The following is a 14,028-nucleotide window of genomic DNA, read 5'->3' on the forward strand; positions in this document are numbered from 1 at the left end:
TTTAAGCCTATTACTCCATGTCTTATCCACAATGATACAGAGAACAGTTCTTTCTTTCCCCTTTATGGTCACCTCAGCAAACCAGATTTACAAAGGGCAGTAAGGCAGGGCCAGGTGGAATAGTGCATAACATCTCTGTGCACAGGCAAGAATGGTATGAATGATTCTGCGAGGAATGCCATGCCTTTTCAAGAGTTGCAAAAAAGTTGCCCAAGATGGATGCGACCAGGATTTTGACGGGGAGTGGCAGATACTGATGCTCCTCTACTAGCTGCAGCCCATACTGCCCCCACTATTGCACCTCCGTGCCTCTGCGGTATAGTGGGAGCTGCAGTGCTGCTAAGGTGATGTAGATCAGAGAAGAGATAAAAGGGGGAACTGCTGGAGAAGGGGACCCTTAAGGAAGCCTCATTTTTGGTTTATCGCTGTATAGGAGCAAAGCCTGTGCTGGGGACAAAATTCCCCTTGAAATCACACCTGCCCTGAGCAATTTTGAACAAGCAAATTTTCTGTCCCGGGGTACTGTGATTCCCTCCACTGGGCCACACAGATGATTAGCTATTTTTTGGAAACAAAAAGTCCAAACATGTCAATGGCCCCAGGGGTCATGGAGGAAAGGGCGCTTGTGGGCTTGTCTCTTCAGGTACCCCTGCCTTCTGAGTCTCCTGTGCTGCCGTGGGATTTTGCTGCCTGTTTTTTTCAAACTTAGAAATCACTTTAATTTACTCTGTATTTTTCAGGTCATCTCTGCAAGGGGAAAAAACTAGGCAAATGGTGCATATACATATCTCAGTCTATTTGTCCGTCTGCCATAAACTTTTTCTAAACTCAGTCAATTTAACCAAACCTGAGAGAAGAGTAGATAAAGTAGATGTCTCAAAGATATTCAGTTACTATAATTTCTGTGAAAGTAAGTGGCCAGGTAGAGGAGAGGAACCTGTGCCCCAGCATAGGGAAGAACTCCAAAAGAAAATGCATAAAGAGAAGAGACCTTCTAACTATCCAACTGTGGGAATTGCTTCAGCTGGAGGTTTGTCTCCTTGGACACAACAGCCCTACGGCGCAAAGCAGTAAGCATGTGGGCTTTCACTGTTCTGATGCTGAAGACACTATCTTTTAGGAGAAACATTTAGAAATTCATTTCTGTTTTTAAATAAAAGCTGATAGACTCCTCCATATTTATAATTTCTTCAAATAAAGAAGGGCTTTGCAAAGCATGGTGATAGGCTATGCAAAAAAAAAATCGATATTCATTTATTGCTTTATTTCTATCCTCTAACTCTACTCCTAATGGTAAGCTTAAATAAATTAATAACAGTGAGGGATAAATTATACTGTGTAAAGATATTGAACTGTATTATTGATGTATAACCTGAATAGATATGCAATCTTAACTGAGCCAGTTCTAGTCTTTTTACTTGGTCTCCATATCAGGAGAAGGCAGATAAACAGGTTTCAGCTATTAAAAATGGAGAGGCTTGGAGCAGGTTACCAGTTCACACGTGTTTTTAAAGTTTTAAACTCATTCATGCATATCTGGGGCATTTGACACCAGAATAATGTAAAATTTCCATTGTTTTGGAGGTTTGCCACAAAAACAAATACCCCAAACTATGACAGTTAGACAGAGACAATAGTATGCTTGAAAAGTGAGGTCAGCTGTACAGATCTATCAATATTTGCTGGCAAATATTCTGGAAAGTTTTGCTGGCATTAATTGGGTATGTATGTGAGTCTATACTTAGTTCCCTTTTTTTTCCAGCACAGCAGATGCTGTGGACGTTGAACTCTCCTGCTGACAGATTTCAGACAAGCAGTTAAATTAAGACATCTCTTGGCTGTTGGAATAGCAAAAGCTGCTCTGATGGGTGCTTTTGTGCCTCCTGCAACTTCATTTTAATTGATGCATTAAAATCCACAAGTTGAGATATTTTTGCTTAGTGTGGGCTCTTTCTGCTTATGAGTGCCATGGCCATAAAAGTCTGACAAGTTAGTGGAGGGTAGCTCCCTTTGTAGCTTCCCGCTGCAGCAATGGTACGTATGCCTGAAAGAAGGCCAGGATGTAATGCTACTGCTGCTTCTCCCATTAGATTTTGTTATCCTTTTACGGCTGTGGCTATGTGAAGAAAAAAGATCGTGAAAAGCAACATGCTCAGTGTTACCGTTGTGTTTGATGGTTCATGAACGCCATTTTGTTCTCCCTCCATACTTTCCTGGATTAGTGTTTGTCTCACTTTTAGGTGGGTATTTAGTTTGAGCTAATTGTCTATGCTACCTATAAAGTCAGTGGAGAAAGAGTGAAAAGAGAGAGAGTTCCTCAAGGCAACTCATCTCATCTTAGATAGGCTTCTGAAAGAGGTGCTATTAATCACCCTCTGGAGGTATATATCTCTTCACTGAGCATGGAAGGAGACTAGATGCCTAACTTTTGGTTGGCAAATTTAGAAAAGATGAATCCCACATTTCTGTCCTTTTGTCAGGGGAGTTGCTGCTTCCTTCTGATCCTCACTGTGATCCTGTATCAAAGTCTCTGCAATGAGTTTCTTGAAGTATCTCTGTAAGAAACTATTCATAGAAGAGCAGTTGAATAATGACCCTTGACSCAAGATACAATTTCCATCTTGAATGCTGGCACAATTGCTTTATTATTTTCCCTCTCTTTCTCAACTTTCTTCATGACTTTTTCTCCATTGCCTTTCACTATCCAGTTACTAACATAACCAGTATGCCGCTGATACGTGATGTAATTATAAACCCCACTTATGTCCGTTGTGCACATGCAACTGCAAAGACTAAATATTATAAAACTGTAAATACTTATAGTCCATTAAGCTCAGTCCAATAAAATGAAATTCTGAAAAAACAAAATCAGACTCAAAATCTCAAATCTTCTGAGAACTTCTCAGCTCTGCAACCTGAGCTAGCTAGAGCACGTAGCTCTGCAAGAGCTCTTGTAGAGCACCATTGAACCTAATGGCACTGTGCACTGGGCTGACTGCAGGTACGGAGTTCCTCCGTCTTCCTGATTAAATTAGGATCCTTGCAGTGCCCATTTCGTGCACTCTGTTCAATCAGAAAGCCTCCGCTGAACCGTTTTGCTGACTTAACTCACAGTCGGGGATGGAGAATGGTTAACGCAACCTGCTCACAAGCAGCTTGCCTTCATGCACCCTGAATTTCTTTCTTTCAAACAAATGTGGCTCATATACAGATTTGTGGCTTGAGATTTGTGTGTGGCTGGCCAGCAAGGAAGGCCATGAGTTTCTACGTGAATTGAAATTAGTGCTCATACTAGTGTGCCCTCCACTGACACTCTCAAAGCTATATCAGGCAGATAACTGATGCATTAAAAAAACTGGAGGAAGGCTCCCTTTGAGGTGAGGCTGCTCATGTTACCTGTTCTGACCTGACTAAGGTAACAGAACGATTGCTGCAGTGAACTTGACCTCTGAAGGAGCTGGATGTCAAATTGCAGATATTTTCCTATACATAAAACTCTTCTTTGACATTTTCACGTGGCCTAGTCTCCACCTGGGCTTTGTCTTGTGGAAAAGGAAAATTGCTATATACTGAACTTTCCAGAAAATTTGAAATAAGCCAGTGCTTGTTTATGGCACTGAATTTTCTTCATAACTGAAGCAGTGCTGGTGAAATAGCTATTTTAAATATATTTTGCTTACGCAGCTGTAAAATATATGAACACCTTTCCTACCTTTTTGCCCTGTAATCAAGCCCTAGTAAAGAGGGAAGCCTCAGTCAGCACTAATATTCAGCAGCAACCTGGAGGAAGCTTTCAACACTTAAATAAATGAAGTTATGTCAGGGTAACGTTGGGACAATAGAGTAGTGAATCAGGCGCCTGGGATTTTCTGTTCCTTGCTAAGTATATATATACAAGGAAGTAATGAAGCAAAAAATAAGTATTTGGATCTTGAGTGATACTTCGCAGAAGCCTGGCTGATTTTTTTGTGACTCAGAAAAGACCTCTGAGTTCCGAAGTATGGTAAAATACAGAAATGGGAAAGCATTTTGACCTTTAAAATCTTTTTTGGTGAAAAATTCAAATTCGGTGATGTTGCATGTTTGTGTTGATTTTTGTTTTTTTAAGTGTGGGAACCCTGCTTTCCCAAATAAAAATTCCATGAAATACTCGCTGTATACATTTTTTTCTGGGATTTTAATTTTAATTAAAATGTCTAAAAATACACTGGAATGGAGATCACTTGCAATTTTTCTCACTTTTCTATTAAACCAAAGCTAATTTGGTTGCAGTGCTTGCAATGCTAGCTAACACAAACTAGCTTCCAGGCTCTGGTGGGACACACTGACTTGTGATTTTATGCGTCCCATGATGTGTGAGATGGCTGATTATACAGATAAACAAATGCTCTTGAGAGACTTTTGAAGTGAGGAAGGATTCTGATGAAAAGCTAATTCATTAGTTCCGTGCTATGGAAGGAAATAAAAGATCGATGAACAGGCTTGTGTTACCACATCCACCTTTCTCTGTAGCAAAGGGGAAAATGACTTTTTTATCTAATGAAACGGCTCACATTTTCCATTCATTTGGTAAATATCCATTTATCCAAACTGTTTTATTTATTCCATTTTGCCAGCATAATCATTTAAATAAGCTAGAATAAGTGACACTAAAATTATAAGACCTATTGTTTTTCTGTCAGTCAACGCTCTAGTAAAGGCCAGAAAATGCCCTCACTGCCCCAGAAGGACATGTGAGTTGAGGCAGCAGGATGTAAAAGCACTTCTCACTTATGTCTTTTCATGTTGCTGAGGCACAGACCTGGCCCTTGTTTCAAAGCAGTAAAAAGTCTCTGCTCCTTTGCCAATTCCCAGCGCAGATGGGAACGTTACTGGGACTGGGGCCCTCCTGTGTCTACTGTGGTGTGGCTTTAATGGAGGAGGAATAGCAAAGAGAGGAGCAGGTGTAAATGGGGTAGTGAGTGACAAATTTATGCGGGACCTCAATGGGGGTGAGAAAGTTTAATGGGATTATTAATTGTTATTGTTTCTGAAAATGCAAATCTCTAATCAAACCAGCACCAATACAGAAATCCGGTGTGACAGGGGTTGTGCAATTAATTTTTTTCATCCAAGGCAGGGTTCTGTCAACCCATCATCGACCAACAGTTAGCAATGCCAAGTAAATGAAGCTTTAATTTGGTGCAGAAGGAGCCAGGCAGAGAATGAAGAGATGGATGGGCAGAGCAGTGGGTCAGAAAGGGGCTCAGCTCATGCGTTTCACAGGGAGTCTGGAATGGAAACGTGAGAAGTAGGAGAAGGGCAGATGGAGGAGGTTATTAGGGTATTTCCTTTAATGCATCAGAACCCACTGTTTGTGCAGCCTCTCTGTTGGCAAATAGTTTTGCGGTGATTTCAGTGGCATGAGTATTTTTCTCTGACTTTTGTTTTTTCCCTTGCAGCAGTGGTGATGGTCCTGAATAGCACAAGTGTCAGCTGGAGCGCCCGCATTCAGATTTTCCTTACCTTTTGCAAGCTTGTAGCAATTCTGATAATTATAGTCCCTGGAGTTATCCAGCTAATTAAAGGTATGAAATGAGAAGTAAATGCTTTTAAAGTGCTTTCATCTTTACCCTCCCCAGTCTTTCCCCACCTGCCTCTGCCCAATAATGCTTATAGCAGCAAAATCTCTTAATTAGTCTCTGCTTGTTTAACTGAAGCTCTGTGCTGTCATGTAACTGATTAGCAGTGGAACTACACTGGGATGATCTGGTATTTCCTTCGAGCATGCCAATGAGACTACTCAGATCAGACTCCATTTTCAAATGAGCGACGGGACTGCTCTTCTGCGGGTAGATGGCATTTGGCGTGAACTTTGTGAAAGGGGCAGACTCGGCTGTAGTGACCGAGGGGCATGCCCCTCTTCAAAGCACGGTCCAGCCCGAAAGGGTTGTCCAGCCAGAATGCGTCTCCTTTAGCCACACCACCACGGAGTCCTAGTCTGCATCTGTGCTGTCGGGGGATCAAAATCAGGGAATGTATGAAATGGTCTGAACAGTGGAGGCTGTTTTGCCACTTCGGCGATGTAAGTTGTGAAAGCTAATCTCTGATCAGTCACTGGGGACAGTTGCAGTTATTCGTTATCAGAGTTAAATGTATGAGTTAAAGGTGGTGTCTTGGGGAGAGACACCGTAGTTAGCTTGGTATTGTTTTTACAGACTTCCTCGCTGCAATTCCATGGGACGCTCATGGCGCATGTGTGCTTTACTTCTTCCAAGTGAAAGACTAAAACATACAGCTAAAAACAGAGGTTTGGGGCTCACCAAGCCTAGGAAAGGAAAGCAGAAGAATTCAGAAGGCCAGGGCTACTCTACAAACTTTGCTGATGTTGCCACGTGAGCAAGAAGTGTGAGCAGACACCTCTGTCCTCCTGAGCTGCGCTCTGCGTGCACCAGCTGCATGGATAATGCAGCTATGTAGGCCTTTTCTTGGCTTTGTGGAAGTCGTCTGGGTAGAGTAACACTGGCAGAAAAGCTCCTTTTGCTGGCATACACTGAGCTACCTGAAGAAGCTCTTCTGATGCAGCTGTAGCAGCAGAGGTTGTGAGTTGGAGACAAGCCCCAGCTCATTCACATTATAGTAATGGTAGATAATAACTACACAAAGCCATTCAGTGCAGAGGGTCAGAAAGGGGAACAGTTTTTAATGAATTGGTGGCAGATTTTATCTAACAAAACTTATCGCAATTGTTGGTTCAGTCCCCGGGGAGGCGCTTTTATTACGCTTCACAAAGCCTCCAATCTGCGTCAACAGCACGGTGCTTGCGCTCCGCAGTGAGCTCAGAGCTTCTCGGGGACACAGGCAGCCCTCTGTGCTTAGCAATAGCCCATGAAATAAAGGTTTCCCTATGYAGAGCTCTGCTGATTCACTATTTCTGTTTTCACGTTTTTTACTTTCTCTCTGGCAGTTGCAGTGCCTGTTCCCTCACCTCCTTTCGTGTTCAAGGTTTCTCTCCGTTGCCATCTGTCCCTCGTCTTTCTGTACCTTTGGGTCAGGCCAGACCTGGGTTTGGCTGGGTTCTGCCGCCCTTTCACGTCTCAGCCAGTATTACCGATCCCCCCTGGGACCTTCCTCTGGCCTCGGTCCTCCCTGACTCCAAAATCCTCCGCTTCAGTGGGAATTTTGACAAGGGGCTGAGAAAAAACTGATTAATGAGTTGAGAATTTGACCCATGGCTAATTTAGGTCTGGATGAATTCTGCTTCTTCCTGCTGCTTTTCTGCAGAGGTTCATAGCTGCTCAGGAAATCTGGGATACTGTAGGGAGCTTTTACAAACTATAGACCACCTGGTAAAAGAATAATGGAATAACACGACTCAAGGGTGGTTGCAAAGACACACAATTAAAATTTGTAACTTGGATTTGTGGTGCCCAGCAAATTCCTCCTCGGTAAAGTCTGTTACAATATTAAGTGAACTATATTCTTAATCAGGCTTTGTGGAAACTCTTTGTTGCATTGTTCAGCTATGAATATTCATATGGTAGGAAGGAGGAAAACTGCATTTTTTAGCCAGAGTGGATATGTACTGATGGGGAAATAACTTATTTTGTCAATATCTTACCCCATCACTAAAAGTACATTCTAAACAATCTTTACTGAATATTAGGACTCAGGGTGAGTGTGATATTTTGGCAAGTGTCTTTGGCAGTCACCTATTCCTGCATCCTCCTGCTATCTTCCACACATTATTTTCAAAACGTTTACTCTCAACTGATTGCATTTCTAGATACATAGTTTATTCTTAGTATAGTATAAGACACAGTGATGAACATTATGTGGGTGGGAATTACTAAATGCTAAGAACTTCTCTGGTAGAAAGGTTTTAGATACTGGTTTTGCTTACTTTAAAAATGTTGCCTGTAAGTGAAATGCTAGCAATATTCCTTCTGGTTAAAATGTTAACCAACAAGTGAAGTTTTTCATAGCAGAAACTGCAGCCCTCATTCTGCTCTTTCGTGTTGATGTAAGGCACTGCTGGAGACAACGGTGCAGTAACAGTGTCATCAAGCCCAGAATGCTTTGGAAAAACCTAATCGGTCAAATTCTGCTTTTGYGTGACTAGGAACACCACAAACAGAAGCCTTTTATGATTGCTGGCAGGATCTGGCTGCAAGGGTTGGGTTGGAAATTAAGGTCAAGGGTAGAACATGAAGTCAGCGACCTGTCTGGGTGATTAAATGTTCCATGGTGTGATATGTTTATTTGTTTTAAAGTAGTAGGTGACCAAAGAGCTTATTTTTTGATATTTTCTGTTGATGTTGCAGGAGAAACACAGCACTTTAAAAATGCCTTTGCGGGGAATGATGCTAGTGTTATGGGGTTACCACTTGCTTTCTATTCAGGAATGTACGCTTACTCGGGCTGGTAAGTTGTTCAAACGTATAAGTACTTGTTCTGAAACAAACGCTAATATGCTCTAACAGAGACATTTATTTTTATAAAAAATTGAGTAGCACATTCTACATCTTATGCCAAACTGTGTCATGTAGTGAGAGGAGATCTTGCCACTTTTCCATATGCTGGGTAGTTATTCTGCAAGCAGCTCTGCTAGGGAAAGAGAAATCTTTTACAATAAACAATATGTGAACACTGACTGTCCTGTAAAAAAATCACAGACATATTTCTGTTCTTAAGATTAGAAATAAAGGCAACAAGAAAGGAATGTTCTTGAATTCTCATTAGCTATTTTAATAAAAAGCTAAAAGTGTTAAYAAAGCTTTGATTTTGTTGAACAAGTCAGCAATTACACGGAAAGCAAACCTATGAGCTGTGAAAAAGTTATGGAGTTCCATTCCACTTGGATGGACTTCAGCCCCTGCTTTGTAAAAGCAGTATTTAAAGAGTAAGAAGGGAACCATGATAACTTCAGTTAGACCACAAAACAAGGATAAAAAATGGATTCTTATGACTTTTGCTCTAACAGATAGGACCTCGCTTAACAAGAAGTGCAAGTAGCTTCAATAGAAGTTACGTACTATTCATTGTGAGCGGAGGCATGAGAAGCTGCCTTCAAGTAACCTGCTCAGAACTTGCTTTTAAGTCCGTTCCCTCTCCTCCACCAAACTACGCGGCAGCTGGTTTGAAAGACGCTGCTCTCCTTCCAATCTCCCTTATGATTTATTCCTGCTTAGTGAGGGCTCCACATTGCACAGTGCCAATGTGCTTTGCAGCAGAAGTGTGGAGAAAGGCTATAATGCGCAGGCTGCATTTATTTTGAGATAGCTTTGTCTGCAGGTCTCTCCTTTCCTTTACATCGCCTCACAGGCGGTGAAGTCCTTTACCTTGCACAAAAGATGAGGGCTGAGTGATAAGGGCTTTATTTATTTAATTTTGGGGGGACAATGGGCTGAGTATTTGAATTCTCCGCTGGTCTGTAACTCCTCAGTTGCAAGAGCATTATAAACATGCACACTGAAGTACTGAACAGAACTTTTATATTAAATGGTGGGGGGGAAACCCAAGAGAATCTGAAGCCTTTATCTGTGATAGATATATATAGAAAAAAGAGCCTGGCATTTTGAAGCCTCAGAGAAATTGAAATGATTATATGGACAGTTTCTACCTTGCTCCCTTCCTCTCCCTCATACAGCCACCTCTCTCTCTCGTATCCATACATGTTAGGATTCTTGCTTTTAAAATATTGCCCTTACTGTACATTTTTGTAAGAGGACAATTTTAAAAGCCCTTTAATATTATTCACTACTGAGGCAGAGTTTGCTTACTGCAAAATGTTGTATCAAAAATATCATTATTTTTCTGTTGTTTCTTTCTCATTTCTTTCCCCTTTCCACCTAACATTCCAAACCCCTAAAATAAAAATCATCTCTGTTTTTCCTTTGCACCTTCTGACTTTTTTCCAAGGTCTTTATTTGCCACTGATAAAAGAAATTAGCAGGAAAAGATCTAATTTGGCTAGTGATTCTTCCCTGCTGCCTATTTGTCTTTGTCACCAGCTCRAATTGATTGCCTCGGAGCACAGAAGAGCAGACCATTAAGTGGAGTGTCAATACCCTTGCACTATCAGTTGCAGGGGGCTAAATCAATCCAATAAGCTGAATGTGAAGGAGCATTGCAAGCATTGGTGTTGTGTCCCAGGATGATGGCAGAATTTTATGCATAGCCTATGGCACTATTAACATTTAATGATACCGCTTTAAAATACAAAACAAAGGTAGTATCACCTATATATGTCAGTTCATCCTGCAAAGAGCAAGTATAGTCTACTGGGTATATAAAATGCTGGGTGAAAAAGGATGAGTAGAGAGAATGCAAGGAAATAGATCTTGCATTAATCAAAGGAGTGATGTAGGACCACCAAATTAAAGAAGGATACAAGTAGCTAAATATCTTATTTGTCACAATCCATCTCGACCCCTTTTTTGTGCTCTAGGCACTGACAAGTAAAGAAACAGGTGGATGTGTAAGATGGCAAATCTAGTGTTACAGATTTTCATGCTGGGTCACAAAACCAAGTAGTTCAAAGCCTTGAACCAGTGTAAACTTATTCTGCTAACCCAGATCTGTCCCAAGAGTTGTGATGGAGAAGAATTCCCGCAGACTTACTACCAGATCAGGTATCATCTGCTTATCCACTGTAACACTAAGTTGGGTCAGATAACATTTATCTTCCTGTATCTGGCCTAAACGGAGAAAGGCTGCGTAAACGCTATATTGACTRGTCTGTTCAATTAGCTCAAACGTGACTTCGTGCCCCAGCCTGATGCAGGCACATCTGCCTGATCCAGCAGTGTGCAGCCCTAATGTTAACTCGTGCAGAACAGTGGGTTCGGTGACCTTGAGGCTTACGGTTGCTTTGTGTGCAGGGCTGAGCCCCGTGAAGAGTTATTGCAAATTCATACATGTATCTGTGTCTTGCATGCTGCTGGAACACAACCACAGTGCAACCTGCTCTGGAGGTTGTGCAAGGGTGTGCAGGATTAGTATCCTGCATTTGCGACTATAAATGCATCACACTAGTGTTAAAATCCTGGTTTTAGGCGATTTTTTTGAGGCTTCGTTTGTTCTTGTTGCTGAAAAGACCTTGCCGAGTACCCTGATAAGACTTTTGCTGGTATAACCTGAAATGTAAAAGGCTACAGCCTTTACACGTGTTTGTGTGTGTCTGTGTGCAGGATTAGGGTTAGCCATAATTTGCGCAATACATCGGGGAAAAAGCGTAATGCCATTCCACACAGATGTTACATAGCTTTTGTCTTTTGTTTGCCTTGCTGTCCTTTCCAAGAATTAAAAAGCCAGCTTCCTTTCCCGAGTGTGAGGATGAGGGAACGTTAAATCTCACTCTCTCCTTAATCCAGAACTGGGGCTGCAAAGAGTCTGCCTTAACTAACAGCGCTGCTTAACTAAAAGCACCTTGTCAATTCTTTGGGAAATTAATTCAGAATCAACATTTACCAACCCCTTATCATACATTTTGTAACTCTTTTTTCTAGGTTTTACCTCAATTTTGTTACTGAAGAAGTGGAAAACCCTGAAAAGTATGTACCTAATGTTTTTCTTGACTTCTGAAAAATGGTTATAAAAGTTAAAATGCTATAACAGAAGTAGTGATCTTCAGAAATTCTGCATGCTGGTCAGGTTGCTTGCTTTCCAGCAGATCTGATATCTATTTGAATTGCAACTGCTTGAAGATTTGCTATTTTTCGCCTGTCATGACCTTGTTATGTATTCTGCTTTTATGTGCACAGAAAGCAGAAAACGAAGTAGATCTCCAGGGCTCTGATTCTCCCCTTCAGGATACAAGTAACCATCAGTGGCTTCTTTCAGTGGAAGTTACTGGTATCCTGTCAGGGAAATCTTGCCCAAGAAACTTATCTGGTGCAATATTTGACAGTTTTGCTATGTTTAAATATTAATCAAATACTTAGTTCTACCTGTTTTAGATGTCTCAGAGTTGCAGGATCTTGAATACACAGAGCACAGCATCTGATCTAATTAAGCCTAACTGGGAATATTGGTGGGAGCCTGTTTCAAACCAGAGTTGAGCACTCTCAGATCACCTGTCTGTAAAATATGGAAAGAAAAGCTGTGCTGTTATGGAGAGTTCGATCTGGCAATCGGTAGATACATTTTGGAATATGCAATCAGCAGTAAGACAATATTAGTCCTTTCTAAAAATTATAGGAAATATGTCTTTTTGAACCACATTTTTTTCTTTGAGGAAATCATTTACATGATAAAAATTATTGGACTGATATCAATTACTTAGGGTTTTTTAGTAAGATACCTGGCTCGATACCAAATAAATTACTGTTTAAAAAGGCCCCCAGCACTGTGCACTCAATGAATTAAAAGCTGCATAATTGAGACATATTAAAAAAATCATCATAAGTGGGGAGCCGGTTGAAAGTTTTTAGGTGGTTTCTTCAGTCTGAACAGACAGGAGACTGGCAAATCCCATTGTTTCAGTGTCTCTGCAGGGTCCTAGGTGTTAACGGGCTCTTTGATGTGATGTAAAACACAGAATTTACGTCTGGAGGCTGAAACCAGACAAATGCAGGTAGAAGATAAAGCGTTAATATTTAACAAGGAGGTTGACTAACCACTGGGATAAAATACAAGTGTCACTGTTRTATTCTTCATTCTTAGTTTTCAATTTGAGATAGAATACCTTTATGGAAGCTGCGCGTTAGTAAAGCACAAATCATTTGGCTCAGTGTACGAGTAGCCGGCTAACACTTAGCAGTCCTGTGACATGCATAAAATCAGGCTAGATGATCTAGTAATAAACCTAGGTTTAACCAATAAGGATCTGTGTGTTTTATAAAGTCGGGGAAAGAGATATTTTTAAAAAGCACCTGTTTTAGTGTTGAAAAATCATTTCATGGCAGACTGGCTTAAAAAGAAATATGAAACTAAATAAATGAGTTAAGTGATTCTGGTCCAAGACGTAGAATGCTTCAGTAAAGCCTGAGGAGATGGATTAGTGGTCAGAGCCTTGGTGATGTGATCAAAAGCGTTTGCTGGAAACAATTAATATAATTTGTAAATTATCAAGCGGTTACCGTCAGTGCTGTATGATGTTTTGAAATACACATATGCCTACCACCCTACGGGACTTTTCCTACGGTTATGTCTCTCTGCAGTCCTCCTGACTATATGATGGGYAACTGAAACTCTTGGTAATTTCTGTTTTTGCTGTTTTGGTTTATGTTCACTTTTGTGTGCGCGTGTGTTGTTCGTGTTAGATGAGCACATATTTTTGAACACGTTGCCCTCTGCTGCTTAGGACAGAAAGACGTTGTTCTTTTCTCTAACCAAGCACCCACTGGACCGCGTTGCATTGCAGCTAAGGAGAGCGCAGGTTAGATTCTCGGTCTTTACCGTTTCCTGGCGGCCGGGGTGTGAGGGAGGGAGACGCTCTCCTGTCTGCCCCCGCTTGGCAGAGCTGCTCTTCACTCTGGCTGCCCCTGGGGAGCTGCTGAAGGTGCAAGTCGCAGGGCCGGGCTAGCCCAGCTGATCTGTTATATTCCATGAAAGGATAGCTCTGGAAAAAAACAGCTCAGTTTTTACAAGTGCAATGTTGTTTCCTCCTGCCACAGAGCTGTTCAGGCTTCACTTCATCACTCTTCTTGTTGGGTCGTGGTTTGAGAGGGCGATAAAGGAAGATGCACGGTGTTTACAGCAGCGTGTCTCAGATCTCAATCTCCACATGAGGGTATGAATATACAGTAGAAGAGATGGGGTTTTTAAACATTACCTAACAACTGGCAGATGATAACCGGACTAGCTGGCTTGCTACCTGCTGGGCTGAAGGAGACCTTGGCGCCACCTGTAAATGGGGGTTTTAGACCCCATGAACCTGAAACAAACAATTAAACGAAATAGCAGCAATATTTTTCATGCAGTTGCCACCTGTGAATTGCTCTGGTGGGAAGACGTCCCGCCAAAAGGGATCCTGCCCCACCGCCCTTTCCGACGGGGCAGGGTGGCACAGAAGTGTCCACCTCGTGCAACGAAAAGGCGCTTGGG

The 14,028-nt window shown here is 41.6% G+C and overlaps 1 protein-coding gene across 1 annotated transcript in view; it reads left to right on the forward strand.

Annotated features, from left to right (window-relative positions):
• Positions 1 to 14,028, forward strand: part of SLC7A11 (solute carrier family 7 member 11) — a 61,539-nt gene that overhangs the window by 9,880 nt on the left and 37,631 nt on the right. The window contains exons 4-6 of the mRNA XM_026064382.1: positions 5,442 to 5,567; positions 8,304 to 8,403; positions 11,490 to 11,534. Coding sequence (XP_025920167.1) covers positions 5,442 to 5,567; positions 8,304 to 8,403; positions 11,490 to 11,534 — 271 coding nt within the window. The remainder of the gene's footprint in view (positions 1 to 5,441; positions 5,568 to 8,303; positions 8,404 to 11,489; positions 11,535 to 14,028) is intronic.

This window comes from Apteryx rowi, unplaced genomic scaffold (genome assembly GCF_003343035.1).
Source record: "Apteryx rowi isolate R43461 unplaced genomic scaffold, aptRow1 scaffold_215, whole genome shotgun sequence".
Classification (NCBI taxonomy): domain Eukaryota; kingdom Metazoa; phylum Chordata; class Aves; order Apterygiformes; family Apterygidae; genus Apteryx; species Apteryx rowi.